This window comes from Oncorhynchus gorbuscha, linkage group LG04 (assembly GCF_021184085.1).
Source record: "Oncorhynchus gorbuscha isolate QuinsamMale2020 ecotype Even-year linkage group LG04, OgorEven_v1.0, whole genome shotgun sequence".
Taxonomy (NCBI): domain Eukaryota; kingdom Metazoa; phylum Chordata; class Actinopteri; order Salmoniformes; family Salmonidae; genus Oncorhynchus; species Oncorhynchus gorbuscha.
This window is the reverse complement of record NC_060176.1, coordinates 42,943,949-42,971,596: the sequence shown is the minus strand read 5'-3', so window position 1 is coordinate 42,971,596 and position 27,648 is coordinate 42,943,949. Positions and strand designations below refer to the sequence as shown.

The following is a 27,648-nucleotide window of genomic DNA, read 5'->3' as shown; positions in this document are numbered from 1 at the left end:
GATGTTGATGTTCTGCCCTCACAACTGTACCATTAATCTAAATGTTATGGGATGTTATGAGAAGTTTACAATGTGCACTAACTATAGGCTGTGACATGTTCATTTCTAAACTCAGCAAAAAAAGAAACGTCCCTTTTTCAGGACCCTGTCTTTCAAGGATAATTCGTAAAAATTCAAATAACTTCACAGATCTTCATTGTAAAGGGTTTAAACACTGTTTCCCATGCTTGTTCAAGGAACCATAAACAATTCATGAACATGCACCTGTGGAACGGTCGTTAAGACACTAACAGCTTATAGACGGTAGACAATTAAGGTCACAGTTATGAAAACTTAGGACACTAAAGAGGCCTTTCTACTGACTGAAAAACACCAAAAGTAAGATGCCCAGGGTCCCTGCTCATCTGCGTGAATGTGCCTTAGGCATGCTGCAAGGGGGCATGAAGACTGCAGATGTGGCCAGGGCAATAAATTACAATGTCCATACTGTGTGACGCCTAAGACAGAGCTACAGGGAGACAGGACAGACAGCTGATCATCCTCGCAGTGGAAGACCACGTCTAACAACACATGCACAGGATCAGTACATCCAAACATGACACCTGCGGGACAGGTATAGGATGGCAACAACAACTTCCCGAGTTACACCAGGAACGCACAATCCCTCCATCCGTGCTCAGACTGTCTGCAATAGGCTGAGAGAGGCTGGACTGAGGGCCTGTAGGCCTGTTGTAAGGCAGGTCCTCACCAGACATCACCAGCAACAACGTCACCTTTGGGCACAAACCCACCGTCGCTGGACCAGACAGGACTGACAAAAAGTGCTCTTCACTGATGAGCCACGGTTTTGTCTCACCAGGGGTGATGGTCGGATTTGCGTTTATCGTCGAAGGAATGAGCGTTACACCGAGGCCTGTACTCTGGAGCGGGATCGATTTGGAGGTGGAGGGTCCGTTATGGTCTGGGGCGGTGTGTCACAGCATCATCGGACTGAGCTTGTTGTCATTGGAGGCAATCTCAATGCTGTGTGACAGGGAAGACATCATCCTCCCTCATGTGGTACCCTTCCGCAAGGCTCATCCTGACAGCATGACAATGCCACCAGCCATACTGCTCGTTCTGTGCGTGATTTCCTGCGAGACATGAATGTCAGTGTTCTGCCATGGCCAGCAAAAAGCCTTGATCTCAATCCCATCGAGTATGTCTGGGACCTGTTGGATCGGAGGGTGAGAGCTAGGGCCTTTACCCCCAGAAATGTCCGGGAATTTGCAGATGCCTTGGTGAGAGTGGATAACATCTCACAGCAAGAACTGGCAAATCTATTGCAGTCCATGAGGAGGAGATGCACTGCAGTACTTAATGCAGCTGGTGGTCACACCAGATACTGACTGTTACTTTTGATTTTGTCCCCCCTTTGTTCAGGGACACATTATTCAATTTCTGTAAGTCACATGTCTGTGGAACTTGTTCAGTTTATGTCTGAGTTGTTAAATCTTTTTATGTTCATACAAATATTTACACATGTTGAGTTTGCTGAAAATAAACGCAGTTGACAGTGAGAGGACGTTTCTTCTTTTAAGTTTTAGTTTAGTTTTAGAAGTGTCTATGGAAATGGTTATTTTCACTTTTGTATTATCTGCATATTTCCACCGCATGAAAATATGATTTTCCTGTAGGCTATACGAAGCCCTAGCCTCAGAACTTCACTCACTGCATGGTGGTTTGTGTACTTTGTCATGACATTGCTGTCGGCAGTAATTGATCTTAATGTTATGATTGCAACCTTCTCACACAATCTTATAACATTGCTGCGATCCCGTCACAACACAACGACGCCAACAGACGGGGTTCCAACCGTGGTTCCCAACCGGACCAGAGCATGTAGCGATTGGACCATCTTGATCTTGGTCTATCGCGTTTGGGGGGGGTTTAGGAATAAGTGATCCAGTGTTCTCCGCTCCACAGATGCTGTGTCAGATTGAACACGCTTGGCAATATATATCCAATTCATGAAGGATAAATCACTGTTAGCCTATTTAATTGAAATGGAGAAGGGTGGAATTTATTTTCGTAGATGGCAACAACACCATCTCAATGATGAACTGCCGCGTAAATGGTTGCACCATTGAACCTTTTTTTTTACGCCAACAACATCACAGATAGCCGGGATTTAGCGCAATAATGTGTTTTTATTGGATCTAGGTTAAATTGTCTCTTTTTGCCTGAATACCGAATCATAAGGTGATTTGAAAAGAGCCAACTGCAGATACTACGGATAGGCCCCACCGCCACTTGGTAATTTAAACCGTTTGTTGATGAACACGAATCCATTCTCATCCAGAACCACCTCCTGTGCATTAATGCACCAGTTTCAGTGGTGTAACGGTGAGCGTTAAATTTCATTATGGAGCCTATCACTGGGCATCTGATGTTGACCGAACTCTGTGTTTAATGCGAAGACCTAGGTATGCCACAGTTATTTCAAGGGTTTATTAGACGATTTTGTAAAATCAGAAAAGAAACTGCATTCTATTTGGGGTAGATATTTTGATTTGACAATAATGAATGAGATTGCAATATTCTTTTGTAATACAAGGCACTGTCGTGTAAAAAAAATGAATTAGCCTACATGCAGGAGCACCATTTCAGCTAAACCTATTGTATGGCAAAGTGATGGAAATTGTATAAGATTTAAGGTAATTTACTGTATTTCTACTCATTTAAAACTGGAAAAAAATGTATTCCAACCTTGTTGCTGTAGTTTCTTTCACTTCAGTCAATAGGGGATGTAACATTCCACAAACACATGTCATACAATTAGCTGCTACGCACCAGCTCAACCCTGGGATTAAAACTAGTTTAGTTTCATGTCAAATCAAACAGCAGTTAGCTAGCTAGAAGAAGTTACACTGTTCCCAGGAACTGTGTAGATGCACTCTCCCTTCCCTTACACCCCCCCCCCCCTAAGTATAGTGTAGAGAATCATTGTACCATTTTAAACCGCTGTGAAATATATTTTCCATAACCAAAGATATTGTATTTTCAGCTGTTTGAAGCTGGTGAACAAATCTGAAAGTAGAAGATGCAAAAATGAAATGTTAGAATGGAAAGCATAGAAATAGCACACAGAACAGATCTACTGCTTCTTAGACTTGCTTTCCATGAGAATGACACAGTGGCGGTCAGTGCCATTTAAGATGAGGGAGGATGATTTTTCTTTTCATGAGCATGGCCTTATTTCTATTACAGCATATTGGATTACTCTCATTCACCCAGTATATTTTTTTTAATGTTTTACAATTTACATTTTTATGAAATTCACTGAGGGGGAAGGTCCTCCCATTCCTTCGCTGAGGAGCCTCTACTGGAATGACTGATCTATAACGCACATTTCTATGTGTATTTGGTCAGGTCCCACAAAAGGTTACATATTGCAGCTCTAAACTGGTAGTCATTTTACATGTTTAATCTATCCATCAATTATTTATTCACAGACTCATTATATTTATGCAGTGCACTTGCTATCGACTAAAGCTGTTAGTGGGCCACTCAAGTTGGGTTTGACATGCTATTGCTTTTTCAATAATTAACCCCTTTATTATTTGTCATGTAATCTAAGTGCTTTCTTATTAATGCTGTTTGCTTGCTTGTTCATGATCCTTGCCATAGCGCTGCAACTGTCATGTAATCGCCTTGATGTTTTAAGGAATAACTGTGGTGAAATTCAAAGTGGTTTGGTTGGAGAATGAAGATGCTTGGAATTCACACCTTTTCTTCAGACTCTCAGTGGTCCGGCCAGTGTTTGGCTAGTTCAAGTAGTATAAATTTTTTTTTACATAAAATTAGCTTTCTAATTTTTATCATTTATAAAATATATAACTATATATTGGTGTGCACGTGTTATTCTGAGACATCTTGACTTGGACTGAATGTCAATGCCTAGTTGACCATTTAATTGTATTTTATTTTTTGTTTGTTACATGATCCTCATGTAAAGGCTCTATCAGGGTGCACACTAAGAAAATGTATGTCAGGCTCGTTTGGTCTGCTCTGAGTATCATGCCAAACACTCCTGACAATATCAGAGTTGTTTCCCATGGACTTGACATAACTTTTCATGACATTTACTGATTGAATTCCTGGAGGCGAATCCCCACACCCAGTAAGAGCTCCACACGGGGTACACAGCAAGAGAGAAGTCAGAGGATGTTGAGTTTGGGATCATCCAGACTAGTACTGGATCTCCAGAGCCATAATAACATGACAATGACAAAGGAGCTGGAAGTGGAAACAGACTGGCACAGAGGCTAGTATATCCTCATTCTGTAGGTCAGGAGATTAGAATGACATACAACGACAGGCCTACAATGCATCTGTGCACAACATGTTACACACGATAGGATACAGGAAAAAAACACATGCTATTAAATTGTCTGATACCGTTACACATAGTTACTAGTATTCACCATCAGTAAATTAAATATGTGACTGTATACAACTAGTATAGAAATTCTAACATGCCCCCTAAATGAGAATAGTTATGATCGTAAGATTTCTAAGAGCAGGTCCAGAGGATGGAACTTTGGCATCCACCATGTGTCTATGCGTGTGTCTGTATAGTGTCTAACGTTTCCTCTACACAGACCGACCTGCGTTTAGTTATTGGTGTTTGTTGTCGTCCGTTGAATTTTTTCTTGAAAACCAGCAGCACAGATGAGTGCTTGTGTTCATATGAGCTGATTAATACTTGGATAGAAGCTTCGATTGTAGGAGGAGGCAGCGGTACAGACTTGGCATCAGTGTAGTTCTTAAACCTCTCATTCAATGTACAAAAGTCATTACTACACAGTACCCCGTTTATGAAAATGTTAATGGTGTCTTGCACACTTATGGCTCATTGAGAAATCAGCTCAGTTCAGAGTGAGGACATTAGGGGCCAACTAGGGCACAGTTCTAGATTTAGAATGTTAGAATAGAGGAGTAGTTCTGGATTGTTGGAGCAGGGGGACAGTTTTAGAATGAGACTGTTAAAGCAGAGTTCCCCCTGCATCCGCTGGCTCTGGTGCCATGGCAATGGGGTGCCTCTGGAGAGTGGCAAAATAGGTCATTGGTCATGGGGGGCTCCTCTCATAAAACCGTAACTCAGCTAGTGTGTACACACACACACACACACACACACACACACACACACACACACACACACACACACACACACACACACACACACACACACACACACACACACACACACACACACACACACACACACACACACACAGAGAGAGAGAGAGAGGCATTCATATATGACCCACATTCAAGTCTGCAGAGGAGACACAAGTGATGTTATCAACTGTGAACAGATATGAATACACAGACTAGACCACTATCTGTGAAGAGCTTTATCTCTCTCTGTCCCTCTCTTTCTCTCTACTTTACTCCCCACCACCCCACCCTTCATGAAACAACCTCTGATTACACACACACACACACACACACACACACACACACACACACACACACACACACACACACACACACACACACACACACACACACACACACACACACACACACACACACACACACACACACACACACACACACACACACACACACACACACACACACACACACACACACACAAATGATATATGCTCTCATTCTCTGTTAATAATGTGTGTGTCATCATTATTCATAGAGATGTAATGTATAATGGCTGGATGAGTCACTTAGTGTCTGTTCAGACCTAGAGCAACCTATAATTATCTCGCCAGTTCATTACTGTTCCCTAACATTCTCCACTCTCCTTTGACATGTCCACTCACGATGAGACTGCTATGACTACACAGAAACATTGCCACGAGACTAACCAAAAACAAAGACAATCAACCTGGTCTCGTTCACGACACTAAGCCTAGTCCACCTAGAGTTCAGCTGTAGAGGAGATACTGGAGCTGGTGTGCGAGTGAGTGAGTGAGTGAGTGAGTGAGTGAGTGAGTGAGTGAGTGAGTGAGTGAGTGAGTGAGTGAGTGAGTGAGTGAGTGAGTGAGTGAGTGAGTGAGTGAGTGAGTGAGTGAGTGAGTGAGTGAGTAAGGGTGTGTGTGTGGTTTGTATAGAGAATTAGACAGACATCACAGTGTCTGGTATTGATTTATTCCAGCAGAGTTGAGTAATCTGACAGGAGAAAATAAACCTGAAACACCAAGCCTTTCAGTGAATGAAGGATCGCCTCTCATTCTGAGTAAATGAAGCTAAGAGGCATGGGTATTGATTCCAGTCCATGGAAGTACTATGAGAGAGAGGAGGGGGGGTAGAGAGAGAGATTTCATTGTTGTTTTCTTTCGTTGAAGAGTTAATCGAAATATCAGAGGTCAATTAGGTCAATTCCAGGAACAAAATTAAATCCCTGATTAATTAAACTGCTAACAACGATTGTGCACACAATTAGGCTGAATGAATATTTGCCTATTGCGTGATGTGAAATGAAGTTCAGACTTGCAGGCAGGGGTCATGTGACCTGGCTCACACAAAGACCTCTCTGTCAGCCTGTCCGTGTCTTGTTCATTCTCCATGGGTCAACCTTCCTCTCTCCCCCACAGTTACTCCTGTCTTCCCCTTCCTCCTGTCTCACTTACCTACCTCTCACCCCCGCTACCTTTGAGCTGGTCATCGACTGGCTTGAATGCTACATACAGCACACACTTGAGAAGCTGCAGAGAACACACACTCACACACATGGGTAGACCAACCTTCTCTGCGTGGATTTCATTGGTGAGAAGATGGTGCATACAAATATAGTTTAAAAAAAATCTTATGACTCTATTTCTATGTAGATGTGTGTCTTTGACAAGCAGGTGTGTCATTAGTGAGGGGTTATTGTGAGGAATGGGGGCATTGTAAAGGTATTTGTGTTTCTGTTAAAGGCCAGAGTGGGAAAGGCCAGAGCACTTACCGGACAAGCGCACTACACCCTCGTTTGTTTTGAGCAAATTTCCTTCATCCTCTTGACATTCATGTGTGAAAATACAAATTTTTCATTGTCAGATTGTTTTTTCACTTATTAATATGGTTTATTGTATGGCAAAACAAGAAAGGAATTGAAATTAATCGAGCAGCTTAAATTGCATTTTTATCAATGACAATATCTCTTCTGTTCTCTGTTCTATCAAACGATCCATTGTGAGTCTTAGACATCAGTTTATGCCTTGTATAAAATAGACCAGTTGCCTAGACAGCACTGTGTTGTGTATGATCTATGTAGTTATCTAGCAAGTCTCTTAACTTTGCCTCCAACAAAAACTTAGTAGACAAACCTTGTTTCAGTCTGAATGGAACAGCTCACGGTCTACTTTACCGTTGCCTTGGAGTTGGAGATGTCTGGAAACTGTCATGTTTTAGCCATGAACTTTTCCAAGGAGCCGAGATGTGTTTCATTGTCATTTATTTGAGAGACAGTAAGGTGTGTGCGTGTGCGTTTGTCTCTCTCTCTCTCTCTCTCTCTCTCTCTCTCTCTCTCTCTCTCTCTCTCTCTCTCTCTCTCTCTCTCTCTCTCTCTCTCTCTCTCTCTCTCTCTCTCTCTCTCTCTCTCTCTCTCTCTCTCTCTGTGTGTGTGTACCTGTAGTTTCTCTGCTTGACTTGTATCAGAGGCGGACACAGCTGCAGCACTGGCAACCCTGACCCTTAGCTGGGATGGCAGGGTCTTCCCAGTTGTGTGTGCATAGTTAGTCTAAACCCTGCCTTTATTCCCTCTTCAACATGCCTCTGAACTCTTGGCACTGTACTTGTCGCCTCTATAATCCTTTTCACTGAGACTGTGCTGAAAGTGCTGCTATGTTCTCAACCCCGTTCCCACCCCCTGTGTAGGGTGAGAGAGAGAGAGAGAGAGAGAGAGAGAGAGAGAGAGAGAGAGAGAGAGAGAGAGAGAGAGAGAGAGAGAGAGGGGGGGGGGGGTGACAAGGACACCAAGTGAATACAGGGGTGAGAAAGAGAGACATTTTATTCTGTTGACAATGAACTCCCTGATTTTTAAGCTGGGGGGATGATTGCATCCGAAGGACAGGAAATAAGGCGGCAGGAAGCTGCTTGCCACAGTGTAAGGACCGACGTCACTGGAGCAAGGGGAGCAGGGTTCAACATAATGGTATTGTATATTCTGTATTGTTTAATGGTGGAAGACTAAAGTATATTTGTGCACAACATTTGAGAGAAAAACTTTTTGTGCGCATGGAAAATTTGGGGATCTTTTATTTCAGCTCATGAAACATGGGACTAACACTTTATATGTTGCGTTTATATTTCTGTTCAGTATAGTTTGTAGTTCTATACATCAGAGGAGAAAGGGAGGGAGAGGGGGTAGTCAATAGAAGTTTTGATAGTGTTATGAAAACTGTGTTAATACTTCTTGAGAAAGTGTGAGCGATAGACTGTTAATTAACTGCCATTTTGAATATGAACTGATAAGAATTCAAACTGGGTATGTGATTCTCTGTATGGCCATGTAAATATTTACCTGTCGATAACGAATCACATTGTCAAAGCCAAATTTTTTACCACACACACAGACACTTTTTCCAACTCAGATCTTGACCATTTCATTAACTGTGTCTGTTATGGTGGTTATTTTGTGGGTCCTTGTTATGGCTGTGTTTTTTACACTTGTATACAGCCCAACAAAACATGAAAGTAGTTGTTTTGATCAGTTTATTGTTATTGTTGATTACTGCTAGCATTGCGCCATATACAACAATGTGAGGATACTTGCTTTATAAGCATGGAGTTATCCCAGGCCTAAAATCATGTAGTGAACTGGGGGAAAGGGTGCATGAGGGGTCTTAGATATTTCTCAGGACCTCATTTACCTTAATGGCTAGAGGGTAAAGCCATGGCTAGAGTGTAAAGCCAAACAGTTAAACCACAGGATGCATGGGCCAGTGTTTCAATCAGGAGTTGTCCTTAGGTGAGATGGAATGGCCTTAATGCTATATTCAGGGATTTTATTTGTATTTATTTAACCTTTATTTAAATAGGCAAGTCAGTTAAGAACAAATTCTTATTTGCAATGACGGCCTACCCCGGCCAAACCCAACCCGGACGACTCTGGGCCAATTGTGCGCCGCCCTATGGGACTCCCAATCATGGCCGGTTGTGATACAGCCTGACCCACCGCCAAACCGGTCACGCTGGAGGATGTTGCAGGCAGCAGAACGTTCTCCACGGCGTCTCCAGACTCTGTCACCTCTGTTACATGTGCTCAGTGTGAACCTGCTTTCATCTGTGAAGAGCACAGGGCGCCAGTGGCGAATTTGCCAATCTTGGTGTTCTCTGGCAAATGCCAAACGTCCTGCACGGTGTTGGGCTGTAAGCACAACCCCCACCTGTGGATGTCGGGCCCTCATACCACCCTCATAGAGTCTGTTTCTGACCATTTGAGCAGACACATGCACATTTGTTGCCTGCTGGAGGTCATTTTGCAGGGCTCTGGCAGTGCTCCTCCTGCTCCTCCTTGCACAAAGGCGGAGGTAGCGGTCCTGCTGCTGGGTTGTTGCCCTCCTACGGCCTCCTCCTCGTCTCCTGATGTACTGGCCTGTCTCCTGGTAGCGCCTCCATGCTCTGGACACTACGCTGACAGACACAGCAAACCTTCTTGCAACAGCTCACATTGATGTTCCATCTTGGATGAGCTGCACTACCTGAGCCACTTGTGTGGGTTGTAGAATCCGTCTCATGCTGCCACTAGAGTGAACGCACCGCCGGCATTCAAAGGTGACCAAAACATCAGCCAGAAAGCATAGGAACTGAGAAGTGCTCTGTGGTCACCACTCCTTTATTGGGGGTGTCAAGCTAATTGCCTATAATTTCCACCTGTTGTCTATTCCATTTGCACAATAGCATGTGACATTTATTGTCAATCAGTGTTGCTTCCTAAGTGGACAGTTTGATTTCACAGAAGTGTGATTGACTTGGAGTTACATTGTGTTGTTTGAGTGTTCACTTTATTTTTTTGAGCAGTGTATCTCTTCCGTTTGTAATTGATTGTGAATAGGTATGATGAGGTTTGTCTAAATCTTAATAGAGGGACATAATCAAACATATCTGATGCCACCTCAAACTCGACACCTCTCTTCTCTCTCTCTCTCTCTCTCTCTCTCTCTCTCTCTCTCTCTCTCTCTCTCTCTCTCTCTCTCTCTCTCTCTCTCTCTCTCTCTCTCTCTCTCTCTCTCTCTCTCTCTCTCTCTCTCTCTCTTCTCTCTCGCTCTCTGCCTCAACCCATCATTTTTTCTGTCTACTCTTTCTTCCCATGCACCACTCTATGCCCCTCATTCTCTTGTTCTCTCTCTCTCTTGCTTTCTAAACCTGTCCTATCCTGTCTCTTATCTCTTCTCCCCGTGTCACTCTCACAGCAGACGTGTGCTGTCTGCCTGGTATACTTCAAAGTCAAAGACGAGCTAGGTGTGTTGCCATGCCAACACGCCTTTCACAGGAAGTGTGTACCAAATTAGGAGGCAGGAGGTCAACATCCATTTATTTCTACAGTCAACACACAGCTCTTGGGGGTTTTGAATGGAGTGATTTCACTGACATACCAACCGTTATTAAATGTTTCCAGGTCACAGATGAAGGACTGGGATGAGAACAGAGCCTCCGAGATGGACTTGGAACCCTTACTGGACTACTTAACAAAATGAGCAACGGAGATAACCAGGCGGCAGTACGAGATGCGAATCCTTCTGCATGAGGAGGGAGATGGTTGCAAGACAGTACATGCATGACTAGAGAGGTATCTCTGGTAACGATTGCTTTAGGTGCAGGGATGGGTAACTCGGATCAATTTCCCTAAAATGTGGAACTCAGTCAGTCTCAACATATTGTTTTGAGTTAGAATAGTAGAATACACAAGGTGAAATTTGGTTATGCATCAGCAGTTTTTCTCTTCTTATGTCAGTCACTTACAGTCAGTAAATTAGCCCATGTCAGTTGGTTTAGCGGCCAGCTATCTAAACTTGTTATCATGGTCGAATTACCGGCTGGGGGGCCCGCATTAATTTTGTTTCTCAGTCTCACTCAGATATCCTAAAAATTATGTGGGTACGCAGATCCGCAAGCAACTGCGGCCCTTCATAATCAGTTATTTTTTAGCCCCCACTGCCGTCAAAGTTACCCATCCCTGCTTTAGTGTATCCCATTTCAAGCCCTTTGATGTGAAACATTGTTTTTATTTCTCAGATATTCTCTATTTTTCTGGGATTCCATTTGTGATGATTAGTTGCAACATTTGTGATGTAATAAATTACACTGAATTCTTCAAATGCACCCTTTGTGATGTCATCAATTAGACTGAATTTTACAGGTGCACCCTGTGTGCAGCCTGGTCTCATAGACTAGACATAACATGTAAATGTAAATCCAGGACACTCAAATTAGTATATGTTACGTTTAGTATGGTTACATAAGACAGATGGTTACTTAAGGCAAAAACAAAAGTAGGGTTGTTGGATGGGGGGGATTATAATGCGAACGTCTGCAAACTTTAAACTCGTTACGGACTTTTGAATTACGGACTTTTGAACTTTTGAATTTGAGCTAATTAGCAACTTTTCAACTACTTACTACTTTTTAGCTATTTTGCAACTACTTAGCATGTTAGCTAACCCGTCCCCTAACCCTAACGTAACCCTTTTAGCTAACACTTCCCCTAACCTTAACTCTAACTCCTAAATTGAACTGTAACCTTAACCCTAACCCTTAGCCTAGCTAACATTAGCCAGCTAGCTAACTTTAGTCACCTAGCTAGAATTCGTAAAATACGTCTTGCAAATGTGTAACATATAGTAAGTTTTGTATATAGTAAGTTTTGCAAGTTTCGTAACATATTAATACAAATTGTAATTCATACGAAATACGTGATGGACATCCACAAATTAATACTTATCATACTAAATTGAGTGTATTGGATTTACATAGAGTGCCTTGCGAAAGTATTCGGCCCCCTTGAACTTTGCGACCTTTTGCCACATTTCAGGCTTCAAACATAAAGATATAAGACTAAACTGCACGCCCAATTTTTCCGTTTTTGATTTGTTAAAAAAGTTTGAAATATCCAATAAATGTCGTTCCACTTCATGATTGTGTCCCACTTGTTGTTGATTCTTCACAAAAAAATACAGTTTTATATCTTCATGTTTGAAGCCTAAAATGTGGCAAAAGGTCGCAATGTTCAAGGGGGCCGAATAATTTCGCAAGGCACTGTACATAATAATATAAAATGGAACCAGGTTGCTCTGTGATATCATCAATTAGACTCAATATTATATATTTATCCTTTGTGATGTCGTTAATTGTACTGACTTTTACAGAAGTATCCTTTGTGATGTCAACAATTAGAATTACTTGTAATGATTATTCCATATTTAAACAATTTTGGTGTGTTTCTCAGGTGTCTGGTGAAATGGCTGGAGGTGCGCTGTGTGTGCCCCATGTGTAACAAACTTATCGCAGGACCCCCAGAACAGCGCCACAGCATAGGACCACTACTGGATGAACTGGTGTAACCATAGCATCCAGCACGGAGGGGGCTCAGCAAGCCGATGTAACCTAGCTCTAACAGGAAGAGAACACTGTTATCTGGTGTAACCTAGCAACCAACAGAACGTGTACGCCGTTATCTGGTGTATCCTAGAAACCATCCACAGATTACTGTGAAATGGTGTAACCTAGCTACCACCTGGAGAGGACTATAAGAACTGCTGTTACCTAGCAACCAAGACAGAGCTGCAGACAGGAGTCTACACCACACTCTGTCTAATCTCCTTCCCAGACACTTCCGCCTTAATGCGCGAAGAGTCTGGTGGACCAAAGCGTCAAACTTGGCTTTTGTTAGCAAATAGAAAGGCCAGGAGAAACTCCCAGCGCATAGGCATTGGCTTAATCTACCAACCAATCATCTCCAACAGCACCTTCCCCCTAACCCTCTCTCGTACATGTCTTCCATACGTGTCTTTCCTCCATTTGGAGTCACGCCTCACAGTCGTGTGATTCGCTCAAATTAAATGATGACAAATACTTTACTCAATGTGGTCACTCCTGTAGAAATCTATGGTCACTCCCACTAAGGCCAACTTTGAATCATTGGCATCCCAGGCTTATTTGCGCCGTGCTCAATAGCATGGGGACGAGGTTACACTCTGTCTGACAGAATATCTCCATACCCACATGTCACTCTTTCTTTCTTTCTCTCTGACTGTCTAACTCTTCCTCTGTCTCTCTTTCCCCTTTCCTCTAACTCACCCTCTCTCTGCTCTTGTCTTTCTGCCACTGTCTTTATTTCTCTCTCTCTTCTGATGTCTCTATGCTCTTTCTCAACCTTCTCTCTTTCCGTCTCTTTCTCTCCCATACTGCCTCAGAGTCGCACGCTAGTTCCAAAGTCAGAAAGAGGGGAAACCTCCAGACTCTCCAGTTGGGAGAGTGGAGGAACAGGCCGGTTGACATGAACGTGTGACGAGTGGCCCTATCAGAACCATGGGGTTGAGAAAATACACAGTGATGTTCTACCGACATGTTGTGCTTACCTGTGTGTTGTGTGTGTTCTATGTCATACAGGGGAGTCTGTTTGGATCACTTGTTATAGTTCTTGTGTCAGCGTCGTGTGTGTATAGGTCGCAGGGAAGTCAGGTGCAGGAGAGTCAAAATGGAGTCTTTTAATAAATGTCCACAGAACATGCTCCATTACACTAAAAGTACAGACATGAACAAACATGGGTACATGAGGGGAAACAGAGGGGAAACAGAGGGTTAAGTACATCAGGGAAACAGCGCCACTGAGGATTGAAAACAGGTGTGTGGGAAGACAAGACAAAACCAATGGAAAATGAAAAATGGATCAATGATGGCTAGAAGACCGGTGACGTCGAACGCCGAGCACCGCCCGAACAAGGAAAGGCAACGACTTCGGCAGAAGTCGTGACATCTTGTTCATAACATATGTATACCATGTTTGTTTTCTATTGTTGTACATGGATCAAGGCAATGTGAATAATGTGCATCACCCTCTCAAAATGTCTTTTTTGGGGGTTTAATGACTGAAACGTGTTATTTCTTCAGAATGTAGACGACGTTTTGCACTCTAACACTCTGACAGTTTTTTGGGGAAACCTATTACCATTCTACACTACAGCAAATGTAGTTAAAGACTATTCTCAACAACATATTTGTGACAAGCTGGTGGTTTGGTGAACCATGCTCACATGTTTTAGAACCACCTGAAGACTTGTTTTAGCTCCCAGCATGAACACCTAGGCTTTAGCTCAGTAGTCTGTTGTGGACCTGAGATATGCAGACAGCCTGGTTTTGACACCTAGCCAATCACATCGATGGATTGAGACATCTAAGTAATCAAAGGCACTACACCTGCCGTTTTCTTTCGTATTACTGGTGTAGCAAAACCTGTGACGTGGCTTTCATTGAAGCAAAGCGTTCTTCACATTTCAATCAAGTTACAGTAGAGTTTAGAGAGTTTCACTGTTTTTGTGTGATTCTTTCTCAAGAACAACTCAGTCACATGGAATACATTGCATACTTTTTGAATAATATGTTTTTACATTTCTTGACGGTGGCATTCAATGGCTCCTTTTCACACATTTCTGTGGAGTAATCTGTTTTTTAAAACTGTTTTACCAGTCAAACACAGACCAAGTAATCACTGCCTATATTGAGCACAAAAGCACATTAACACTCCGCTATAGTCTCTGTATTAAGAATGGACTGAATCATCGCTTTGTTTGATCACACTTATGTAATGTGTGACTGTGAAGAAAATTATAAACCCAGGTAGTTTGAGTCCTGGATGCTGATTGGCTGAAACAGTAGTTCAGCCATGTGTATATCAGACAATATGCCACGGGTATGATGCAAAAACACTTGTTTACTCTTCTAATTATGTTGGTAACCAGTTATTAATAGCAGTAAATGCCCAAGTCCGTTTGGGATATTACAACAAGGAACACTCCCCCCCCCTCTCGGACATTGCACGCACGTTAGAACAGCAGAATATGTACTGCAAAGAAATGTTGCACTCTGTTCGAAGCTCTCACCTGCTTTTCATCCACAAAACAAAAACAATAACAAAGGTGCCGGGGCGGACAGTGGCCCTGTTTCCCTGATGTTTCCCATCTCTAAATATAGCACCCCCTACAGCACCGACAGAGATGTGCTTTTCCCAACACCAGCCACATTCCACGTTTTTGGTGTGCATCAATAAATATGACTTTAACAACTGGAGGGGTTTCCTCTTCATCTCAGTTTGTTACTTTTCAAGTTGTTTATGTCTGGACTATGTTGTGTGCGTGTGCATTTGTGTGTGGGAACTGAGCACCACCCTCTGGTAAAACCGAAGAGTGACATCTGAAGTCTTATTTCGGTCGGCCACTTGTGGTGACATGCAGCTCTGCTACTTTCCTATCCTACATGTCATCTCTAAATCTGAATATGTCTTTATTTGAACAAAAACTCTTTTAATAATGGTCTTATCAAAATGAAACATATATCAGTCTTGGACAAATGTTATTCATCCAGTAGAACTCAATTGGAATGTAGATACTGCATGTACGTTTTCATCCCACTTGATCCTACAGCTACCAATTATCTAGTAAGAATTTTAGTGTAGGGGTCAGAATATTCTGAAGTCATTTCCCCATTTCCCACTACTAATTAGACTTCACAGTCAGCGAGACTGAATATTTAAAAGGTGGGGGTTTCAAAATGAAACACACACACACACACACTAATAAACACGGGAGATGAGAGGGAGGGGGGAGTCAGTGTAGAGGAAGGCTGAGTAAAGTATACACAGTTTCATATTAAATAAGAAGTATTGAGTTATTGAGGGTTTGTGGATTGCAGACTTGTTTGTCATTTCTCTGAGTAATATCTGAACGCTAATGTCAAACTGTGAATCTGAGACATACAGTGAGGGAAAAAAGTATTTGATCAACTACTGATTTTGTACGTTTGCCCACTGACAAAGATATGATCCGTCTATAATTTTAATGGTAGGTTTATTTGAACAGTGAGAGACAAAATCACAACAAATAAATCCAGAAAAACACATGTAAAAAATGTTATAAATTGATTTGCATTTTAATGAGGGAAATAAGCATTTGACCCCCTCTCAATCAGAAAGATTTCTGGCTCCCAGGTATTTTTAATACAGGTAACGAGCGGAGATTAGGAGCACACTCTTAAAGGGAGTGCTCCTAATCTCAGTTTGTTACCTGTATAAAAGACACCTGTCCACAGAAGCAATCAATCAATCAGATTCCAAACTCTCCACCATGGCCAAGACCAAAGAGCTCTCCAAGGATGTCAGGGACAAGATTGTAGACCCACACAAGGCTGGAATGGGCTTAAAGACCATCGCCTAGCAGCTGAGAATGTGACAACAGTTTATTATTCGCAAATGGAAGAAATACAGTTATCCTTGCTTCAGTTCCTGAGCTTCAGGCAGTTAGATTTGGGGATGCAATTTTAGGCGAAAATTGAAAAAATTGATTTAGATGACCTCAGCAGAACTCTCTCACTGCCCTCCCACCAGGGAGACCCAGTTCCCAGATGCTCTTCTTCTGCGACGTCGACATCCATTTTACCCTGGACTTCTTTTACTTCCTGCAGACTCATGCAGATCCCGGTGAGGAATGGGGTCTCCTACACTCTTTGAAGAAAGGGTTCCAAAAGGGTTCTTCAGTTGTCCCCATTGGAGAACCCTTTTTGTTTCCCTCTGTGGAAAGGGTTCTACATGAAACCCAAAAGGATTCTACCTGGAACCAAAAAGAGTTATTCGAAAGGTTCTCCTGTGGGGACAGCCAAAAAACCTGTTGAGATTCTAGATAGCACCTTTTTTCTAAAAGTATAACGATCTATAATAATAATAATAATAATATATGCCATTTAGCAGACGCTTTTATCCAAAGCGACTTACAGTCATGTGTGCATACATTCTACGTATGGGTGGTCCCAGGAATCAAACCCACTACCCTGGTGTTACAAGCGCCATGCTCTACCAACTGAGCTACAGAAGGACCACTATCTATCAATCTGTCTGTCAGTATTTCTGTCAATGGAAGTTCTAATGGATTCCGATCTTGTCTCATTGCTGCAACTCCCCAAGGGGTTAGGGAGAGGCGAAGGTCGACTCATGCGTACTCCGAAATATTACCTGCCAAACCGTGTTTCTTAACACCCGCTCACTTAACCTGGAAGCCAGCTGCACCAAGGAGGAGGAAACACCATTCAACTGACGCCCAAAGTTGGCCTGCAGGTGCCCGCTAGAGCACGATGAGCCAAGTAAAGCCCCCCGGCTAAACCCTCCCCTGACCCAGACAACGCTGGGCCAATTGTGCAACGCCCTATGGGACTCCCGGTCACGGCCGGTAATGACACAGCCTGTAGTAACGCCACAACACTGTGATGCAGTCCCTAACTTTGTTTTTCTAACTTTAGGTGATAGTGTTCCACCCATTGTTCTTCAGCCAGTACAATCCATCTCTTATCTACAATAATCACAGCCCCTCTCTTCTTTTCAACAACAACTGTTCATACTCCTTATGACATCTGGGTGTGGAAATCCCTTCAAAAGCTGTGTTCACACAGGATACCTGTGTAAATGCAGCCAAAAAGGCATAATTCATTATATTGGGTTCTTTATATGATACTTATACATTGTGTCTTTCTGCAACAGGTGATAAGGAAGGACGCTGGATTCTGGAGAGATCTTGGGTTTGGAAAGTATAGGTCTGATTTCATCAACATAGGTAATATAACAATGTGTTTTTTCATTGACTGACTGACTGACTGACTGACTAACTGACTGACTGACTGACTGACTGACTGACTGACTGACTGACTGATTGATTTATTTAGCCAATTGGAATCTGTGATCTGCACAGGTGGGTTTGACCGGAACACCAAAGGCTGAGGTTTGGAGGATGTTCACCTGTACAGAAAGTACAGAAAGTACCTGCACTGCAAGCTGATGGTGATTCACTCTCCCTCCCGAGGCCTCTTCCACCTGTGGTATGAGAAGCAGTGTGCAGACGAGCTGCCGCCAGACAAGTATAAGATGTGTATGCAGACCAAGGCCATGAGTGAGGTCTCTCACAGGCACCTGGGGAGCTGTTCTTCACACAGGAGATCCAGGAGCACCTGAAGAGGTAAAAACTAGAAACTGCCCCATAACCACATATCTAAGATCAGACTACTCTACCGCTTATCCTAAACTTAACCATTAGGGGGTTACACAATATCTGACCCTGGACCAGTGGTTAGGGTAATGAAATCAAAACACCTGGAGAGGAGAGACATCCTCTGGGTTTTGTTGAGAGAACAATGTCTTTCTCCTTCTACAGACTTAACACAGGGCCTGACGAGGGAGAGTATAGGGATGAGACATGAACTTTGTCATGACATGACAGAAACTTGATTTTAATTTTTTTAAATGGTGATGTTATGTAGGCATACTAACTCATTGTATGTCCTCTATCGCCACCTTCATTCCTGTACTGAGTCTGAAAGCAGGGAGGTCAGAATAATATTTTACTGTCTTTGTTGTATTGAGACTGTCCGCTTCAGATTATGCCTGCTATGGACTTTCAACTCAATGAAAATTATATTTTTTGCTTTATAACTGTGTCTGAATATGTAATACAAGGTCATAATGCTTTACAGTTTTTAGTTATATGAATTGAAATATGAATTTAGAGAAACAGACTGTCTAAGCATATTCATATTTAGGCCTACGGTACTTCCCTCTTCTTAAAACTGGTGGACACTGAATAAAATATCCTGGCAAATAAATGACCACATTTGGATACATAAGCACAGTGGGTTCCCAAACATTCTGTGTTACTCATCGAATAGATAAAACCATGTTTGTAGCCACAACCCAAGCTTTACCCACAAACCAAGAGGAACTGGCTGGGACCCAACCAACCAACCAACCGACCTGGAGCCCATAACTTGGATAGGTCAAGTAGTTAAAAGAATGCTGTAGTTAAAAGAATTCTGATGGCATGCACCATCCTAGCCATTTATATGATTTGGGCATAGATGAGCAATTGCAGGTACGTCAGTATTTGTGGTGTTTCTGGTCTTGCATTAATAAATTGGGAGAGTCAATATTTCACAACCTCTTCTCTCTGTCTCTTCCTGTGAGTGTGTGTTGTTTCTTGTTGTGTTGTTTTTGCAGGATGCACAGACATAACTGGTGTGTACTCACCACTGCCAGTAATCCATGGTCAGACATGTTTCGACACAGGATAGAACACTTTGGCTTGGTAGAACCTCTATAAAAATGTATACTTGCCACACAGGCTATAGATACATTGTTTCATCTCTATTGTCACCTTTATTTTCATCATCCTTCTAAGGGTCAATATAATCATAGTAAATTAATTGATAATAGTTGGTTTTAGTTACATTGAACACTTTTTGCCACAATCAAGAATTGGAGTTTCCTGCATTGACGTAACCTCAATTTTGCATAGCTCGAGGGAGGGGTGGAGCGAGTCAAACATCGGGCGACGGCTGTCGTATTTCCTAGCAAGCACGCGATAGGCTCTTCACCTGATCCCACCTCCCTATCATAATCACAACCAGAGGCCTGCCTGTTTTATTACCGGTGTATTTTACTGGAAGCACCAGGAGATTATGAGCGTCTTTTTTTCTTGCTTAAGAATCCGTTATATTATGAAGTTGGGTTGTACGGATTCTAAAGGGTAATGAAAGGAAAACGTAGTGGTTTTAGGAATAGGGCTGGTTTGTTTATTAGACAGTAGCCCCCCTTGATTTAAAAAACTAACATTTTGTTTTACACGTTTTTGGTTAGGTTTAGTAAGACCTACAATATCGATTTCCTTTTTATATTTGTTTTATTGTTTTAAACAAATAGCGAGGCATGTTCCACCGATAGGCTGTCTCACATCTCGCTGAAAAAAAGCAGACAGACGCCGGACGCTCCGGAGTCTACGGCTTTGTCAAAGACAGAAGTCCAGAGACACAAGATGTTTGAGACTGGTAGAATCCCTCTCGTCCTTCTCGACGTAACCTGCCTTATCCTCGGTATGTAACCGACGTACTTACCATGTTGTTGGCAGTGTTAAGCCTTATAGAGTTCCTATTCTATGAGAAGTTATTCTGCACTAGTCTACTGTAGCCTAAACACCAGTTATATTGGAGGTATCTATTTATTACGACTATTGTAGCTAGGCTACATTATGACTATAGGTGCATGGGTTACTTCTATCTAACAGTAAGTGTCTAACTCTCTGAATGAATGGGTGTTATATTCCACTACTCACCCACTACTAGAGATGTTGTGGTCAATAACACTGTTATAATTAAGCAATAAGGGGGGGGGGGGCAATATAGTACGGCTAGGGGGGGGGGGGGGGGGGCAATATAGTACGGCTAAGGGCTGTTCTTAGATACGACGCAACGCTGAATGCCTGGATACAGCCCTTAGCCGTGATATATTGGCAATATACCACAAACCAATCGAAGTGCCGTATTGGTATTACAAACTTGTTACCAACGTAAATAGAACAGGCAGTAAAAATGACTTTTTTGTTTTACCAAGGCTTTCAGCTAGTCAGCATTCAGGGCTCTAACCACCCGGTTTATAATAGCATACAACACACAGTATGGATGTATATTATAAGAACTAGGGCCACGAGTTTTTCCTAACCATGTCTTGACCAGGTAATAACATTGTGTTCTAGTTTTAGCTATAACTTATCTTATAACCTATAGCCTATATTGTATTCGATCATTCAGGCCCACAAGGTGTATTTGTTGATTTGAGTGTAGCCTTCTGGTTGCATATTAAACAACAGTCAGAGGGGTAGATCATGGGTTCAATGGGGTTCAGTTATTACATATTGACCACAACATGATTATGCCATTATCCGTAGTGTGTTTTCTAAAGTGTATGTGACTAATTCTCAAATTGGGGTACATTTCATATCCCCCGACTGCGGCGATGGACTCTTGATCTCGTGGTCTTTATCTAAACGTGGTCTGGGTCTTAATAGACTTACTCTAATATAGGGATTTGGCGAAAGGGTTGGGTTGTTTTTTTGCCACAAATTTTAGTGTAACTAAAGATGGTGCAGGATTTTGTGATTTTGTGTGATGAAAGACAGTACAACACTACTATTATGAGAAAAAATAGTTTGTTTATGCCACAGGCAGGCTACAGTCGAGCAGAGATGGAGTCAAAACTGGAACTCTGTGAGAAAAACAAGACCCAAGCCAACCATCTTCAAACATCATAAAAATAATGTTGGCCCTCCGGTTTCCTCATTTTAAAAAGCAAGGTTGTCTAGCACTTTCGTGTTGTCTCACCCCTACTTAGTCAGATAACTCCGACAAGTCTTGTCAAGATATGGTACTTAGTGCCGTTAACCATGTGATCCTAAATCTGTGCCTAAGTGCAACTTGGAGTAAGTGTCTAGTGTAGCACTTTAAAAAAATATCTGCATTTTCCCCACCTTTTGTGACCAATTAGAAGCAGTCAGAATGTTCAACGAAGGATGGCACATTGTGCCCATACTCCCCAACAGGACAGGCTCTAATCAAAGACCTGTGACTGCTACACTCTTAGAAAAAAGGGTTCCACAAGGGTTCTTCAGATTTCACCATAAGATTACCATTTTTGGTTCCAGGTAGAAACCTTTTTGGTTTTAGGAAGAACCCTTTTAGGTTACATGTAGAACCCACTGTAGAAAATAGTTCTACATGGATGACAAAAGGGTTCTAGTATGGGGACAGCCAAAGAACCCTTTTAGGTTCTAGAGGGCACCTTTTTTTCTAAGAGTGTAGTTCACTAATTTAGGCTGGAATCTGCCGACAGGGGTTGAATGTGCTTTACTGGCCAGAATCAAGATAGAGCAAGTCTGGTCGTGTAACCTGAGTGATTCAAATAGCAAATTAAGTTACTTCAGCTGTGAAGAGAGTACGTGGGTTGAATAGAAGGGTATTTTAAGAAGCAACAAACCTAGTTCCAAATTACAACAAACTTGGTTGAACTTTGAAGCTGATGAAGACTGACACTGTGAATTGGGAATAGTGGGTCGTAGTATATGTAGCCTTCTGCTAGGTACAAATAAAGATGCAAGAGAGATGGCTTACCTCGAGAGACTGAACGAGATATCAGGACACGGAATTCTTCATTGGTATCCTATTGTATAGTTAGACCTGTGTTTTCCATATTTCGCTTGGTGAAGGCCTAATTGTTGTGAACATGTTGTGGAGTGTGAGAAATCAGATGAGAGCAGTGTAGCGTAAGAGAGTAATCCACTCTGTTACAGGTGATTTGGACTGTGTGCCTGAGTGAGTCTGACTGAGTGTCAGAAGCATTTAGACATCCATGCCAGTGTAGCACATGGAGATGTGTGAAACTTACTCCTCAGCATGAAGTGCCCCCCCCGCTTTTCGCCAGCCACCGACTGGTAAGACGCTTCAGGAACGCGGTCACATGTGCTAGCAAGGTAGAGCTACTGGGTTCGATCCTCGGTGTGAGCTGAATCAGGAGGAAGTGGTACACCAGCATCTCCATCAAATCATGTTATCGTTAGTTAGGTCAGCTAACCTTAACGGAAACATCCTGCGCTGACTCATCGACTAGCTAGCCTGGTTGCTAGTCTGTTTCAGAGTAGTAAGGCTCATTCATTTTAGAAACAGGTGTTCTCTGATTTTCCTGTTGTTTTATTTTCTCTTATGGGGGTTGATATGCTGTCCACTTACTTTCTAGACTCTATTATTTAAGAGTGTTGTGTCCCTCCTTTATTGAATTGACTTTTACATTTATTTGTTACCTTGGTAATGAGTGGGCTATTTGGTAAGGTGAGAGGGAGGTCAGAGCAGGAGAGAATGGTATAATCAAATCAAGTGAAAGCATGAACAAGCACGCCTTATTTGCATATTGATTTTCATCAGGTTTTGCCTACCAAGTTCCTTTTTCCTGTGACGGTTTGGTCAACAGCGTGTTTTAAAGAATTACAGCAGAACCTTAAAAGTATGTTTACAAAGGCTAGTTTGAGCTAAGGAGACTTCTATCTTCATCTGTCTCTCTCTCTCTCTCTCCAGTTGGGCTTCCCTTTGTGATCCTCACCCCTCAGCACAATCCCTTCAACAGGGGTTTCTTCTGTAATGATGAGTCCATCAGATACCCCCTGAAAGAGGACACCATATCCTACCAGTTACTGGGGGGAGTCATGATCCCTTTCACACTGATTGTGGTAAGTCGTTACCTTCGCTCTGTTCTCAGATGTTCTCTTCAACATATCAGGTATTTGTGTTTTAAGTGTTTTATGGTAAAAGTACAATAATTTGAGACAATATGTCAATCTATTCAATTCACCTCAGTTAAAGATGACTTCTCTTGCTTTCACAGGTAGTCAGTGGTGAGTGCCTTGGCGTCTATATGACTCATATAAAGACCAAATCATCCTTGGGGGCTAACTACGTGGCGTGCATCTACAAAGCAGTGGGCAGCTTCCTGTTCGGGGCTGCTGCTAACCAATCACTGACGGACATTGCCAAGTACTCGATTGGTCGTCTGCGTCCCCACTTCCTGGCTGTGTGTAAGCCTATGTGGGACCGTATCAACTGCATTGCTGGAGGCTACATCGAGAACTTCACCTGTACCGGGGACAAAAACATGGTGGATGAGGCCAGGTACAGTAGAGGTTTCCTAGGGTTACATCCCAAGAGATGATATTGCTGCAAAATCGAGACTGAAAAACTTTGAACTCTACTGGCAAATGTAAGCTCGAAAGATGTTTGCGAGGCTGTAAACACAGTTTCCCCTCATCTTTTTTTTGTCTTCTGTTTTACAGACTTTCCTTTTTTTTCTGGTCACTCATCCTTCTCTATGTACTGTATGCTGTTCCTAGCAGTAAGTACAGCAGTGGGCATACTGTGCTCATTGTTACATACAGTGATGCTACAACAGTTCAGTTCTTTTCTGTCCCCAAGCAATAGCTCCCTTTTCATGATGTTGATGGTGTCCTTCTTCCCTCTCTCTTTTAGCTGTACATCCAGGCCAGACTGCAGACAGAGTGGGCCAGGCTCCTCAGACCCACCATCCAGTTCTTCCTGATGGCAACGTCCATCTACGTGGGGCTGTCACGCGTCTCAGACTACAAACACCACTGGAATGACGTACTTACTGGCCTCCTGCTGGGGGCGATAGTTGCGATACTCACGGTGGGTAGCTAGCTATAGGTCAACGGTTCCCAACCAGATTGCCTTGAGGGACTCTCTTGTGTGCCTCAAATCTTTTTAACACTCACTTATAAATGTGACCTGTGGAATGCACATGGAATTTTGATTTGGGAGCACTACTGCCAGACAATACATTTATTTATTTATTTTTTACCTTTATTTAACTAGGCAAGTCAGTTAAGAACAAATTCTTATTTTCAATGACGGCCTAGGAACAGTGGGTTAACTGCCTGTTCAGGGGCATAACGACAGATTTGGACCTTGACAGCTCGGGGGTTTGAACTTGTAACCTTCTGGTTACTAGTCCAACGCTCTAACCACATTAAATGGCACATGGTTACGTCTGTATCGTTGTTTCAAGTCCAGTGCGCTCAGGCTGGTGTTACATTTATATCATTTGACTTTGTCTGTGAAAACCATTAGCACAGGCAAGTCTGAATAGGCTTAGCCAGAATCATTTATTTCTTAATATATGGCTCTGGGCTTAGCTATACTGCCATAGAAACAAACAGAGCATGGCATTGAGTTTGTGACTGCACCTTTGCCGTGCAAAGAAACGCTTGTCTGTAGCCCAAACCATTCAAATCTGAAGAACTATTTTACAATTTTCTGGCGCAGATTTGCTATTTAATCTATAAAAAATGTTTGTCACAGAAAATATATGATCTGCAGTATGGATCAGAGGAGATGGCAGTGATTACCACTAAATACATTAATAGGAACATTTTAGGTGTGCCGCCGAATTGTATTTCCCATCAAGATGCTCCACGGTTTAAAAAATGTTGGGAACCACTGCTATAGGTTATAGACACGGGTGAGCCTGCGCACTGGCCCAGCCAGATTGACAACAGGCCCAGCCGATTAGGGTAAACACTTAAAGTAAGTTGATAGCCACTGTTGTAGTTCATTATTCACATTGACACAGGTAGCTAGTTAAATGCATAATAGTGGGCACCTTATGTTTCTGCATGGAATTATATATGAACAAACCATGTAGTACCATTCCTTTAGAGACAACATCATTCATGTTTATACTGTATCACTGCAAGTAGTTTCCTCGGTTTCAGTCTCCATTGTATAAGAAATGCTGTCCTCTCCTCTCCCAACATAGGTGTTCTGTGTGTCCGATTTCTTCAAGACGCCTGTTGATCCAGTAGAGATACAAGAGGAGACGTCCCACCCCAGTCTACAGGACAACCCTGCAAATGGGATCCACTACGGAAGCACAGGATGAAGCTCTGACTACAACATGGACAATGCATTGAGGACAAGTAGCATGTTAAGCTAGCTACAACTACGTGCCATCCGCTTCAGAGAACTATAGTTATTTATTTCCATGCATTTCAGGTCATTGGCATTGACTGTCGTGTAAATATCATGTTGCCTGAGCCATGTAGACAGAAGTTAAGTCCTCTCAGAGCCAATGATCTTGCCTATGTGTGTTGAGCTAACGGTCCTTGTGTTCAATTCCTGGTCTTTGTGTGCAATTGCGGTGCGAGGTCTGCTCTTGTTGGAACAGTTGGGATTACATTGGTTTGAGGATTGTGTTTGAAATGAGTGATATTCAAGTTTGTTACAGTGAGTAATGGGTGTCCATGTGTGTAGCCTGGCCAATAATAAGTCTTACACCTGGGAATGAAATACCACGACTGTCCCAAAGGTTAAATGAAAGTCAGGAGACTTACTGAGCTTTGCAATGATGTGCTATGTACTGTATATATTTTTTTAATACTGCCTTCGCCAGATTGTTGTTGCTGACACTTGCTCAAATCTCCCTGGAAACTCCTTACACGTGTCCAAGTGTAGAAATCATGGCGACAAATACACAAATGAACTTTTTGACATTTGTATGCAAATGTACTGTTGTAAAAACGGTGTTTTGAGCTTTTCGGAAAACAAAATGCTAGCTATGTGACACAAATAAAGATGGAATTCCATTTTGGTACTTTGGTACAACTGTGTCTGAGACACATTTTTTGAACTGTAGAAGTGTGTGCGTTGTTTAGTGAGATCGTGAGGAACTACCCATACAGAAAGTCCAAAACCATAACTGTCACATTGATGTAAATGGATGTCATCAATGGATGTCCCATTGACGTAAAGGATCTCTTTTTGAAGTAAGAGTTAGGTGGGGCCCAGGAGGTAAGGCAGGGTGGGGTCAAAACACACGGACCATATTCCTTTCCTAATGTTCCTCAAGAGCCAAAGTACAGACTTCAGACGAAAATATAGAGGCGTACTCACCACAAGTCTGGAACTACATAGTTGTGTTCTGTCTCACACTCAGCTGTTGTGGGTGTGTCCTCAACTTTCAGCCACACCCATAGACATTACGGACATGCAAATGGTAATTAAGTCATCTTCAAATTAAACACATTCTTATGTAACATGCACCATAGTCCTTTCACTAACAACTGCTGTCATTGCTTAGTTGCTGGCCAGCAACAGCACAAACAGAGAGGTACTTTCAGTTGAAGTCAGAAGCTTACATACACCTCAGCCAAATACATTTCAACTCAGTTTTTCACAATCCCTGACATTTAATCCTAGTAAAAATTCCCTGTTTTAGGTCAGTTAGGATCACCACTAAATTTTAAGAATGTGAAATGTCAGAATAATAGTAGAGAGTGATTTATTTCAGCTTTTATTTCTTTCATCACATTCCCCGTGGGTCAGAAGTTTACATGCACTCAATTAGTATTTGGTAGCATTGCCATTAAATTGTTTAACTTGGGTCAAATGTTTCGGGTAGCCTTCCACAAGCTTCCCACAATAAGTTGGTTGAATTTTGGCCCATTCCTCCTGACAGAGCTGGTGTAACTGAATCAGGTTTGTAGGCCTCTTTGCTCGCACATGCTTTTCAGTTCTGCCCACAAATTGTCCATAGGATTGAGGTCAGGGCTTTGTGATGGCCACTCCAATACATTGACTTAAGCCATTTTGCCACAACTTTGGAAGTATACTTGGGGTCATTGTCCATTTGGAATACCCATTTGCGACCAAGCTTTAACTTCATGACTATCTTGAGATGTTGCTTCAATATATCCATATAATTGTCCTTCCTCATGATGGTGTCTATTTTGTGAAGTGCACCAGTCCCACCTGCAGCAAAGCACCCCCACAACATGTTGCTGCCTCCCCTGTGCTTCACGGTTGGGATGGTGTTCTTTGGCTTGCAAGCCTCCCCTTTTTCCCTCCAAACATAACGATGGTCATTATGGCCAAAAAGTTATATTTTTGTTTCATCAGACCAGAGAATATTTATCCAAAAAGTACAATCTTTGTCCCCATGTGCAGTAGCAAACCGTAGTCTGGCTTTTTTTAATGGCGGTTTTGGAGGAGTGGCATCTTCCTTGCTGAGCGGCCTTTCAGGTT

General features: G+C 42.4%; 1 protein-coding gene across 1 annotated transcript; it reads left to right on the top strand.

Annotated features, from left to right (window-relative positions):
* Nucleotides 1-19,660: 19,660 nt before the first annotated feature.
* LOC124034099 (phospholipid phosphatase 1-like) lies at nt 19,661-26,223 on the top strand. The gene is made up of 6 exons (XM_046346838.1): nt 19,661-20,106; nt 23,134-23,285; nt 23,441-23,735; nt 23,886-23,944; nt 24,079-24,255; nt 25,385-26,223. Exons 1-6 carry the CDS (start codon nt 20,049-20,051, stop codon nt 25,505-25,507), a joined length of 864 nt encoding a protein of 287 aa, XP_046202794.1. The 5' UTR covers nt 19,661-20,048; the 3' UTR covers nt 25,508-26,223.
* The last annotated feature ends 1,425 nt before the right edge of the window (nt 26,224-27,648 follow it).

Excerpts from the sequence above, each read along its gene's own strand:
- LOC124034099 (XM_046346838.1), top strand. The coding sequence starts at position 20,049 with ATGTTTGAGACTGGTAGAATCCCTCTCGTCCTTCTCGACGTAACCTGC. Across the intron at positions 23,286-23,440 it reads TCCCTTTCACACTGATTGTG|GTAGTCAGTGGTGAGTGCCT; the intron begins GTAAGTCGTTAC and ends TTGCTTTCACAG. Across the intron at positions 23,736-23,885 it reads TGAGGCCAGGTACAGTAGAG|ACTTTCCTTTTTTTTCTGGT; the intron begins GTTTCCTAGGGT and ends TCTGTTTTACAG.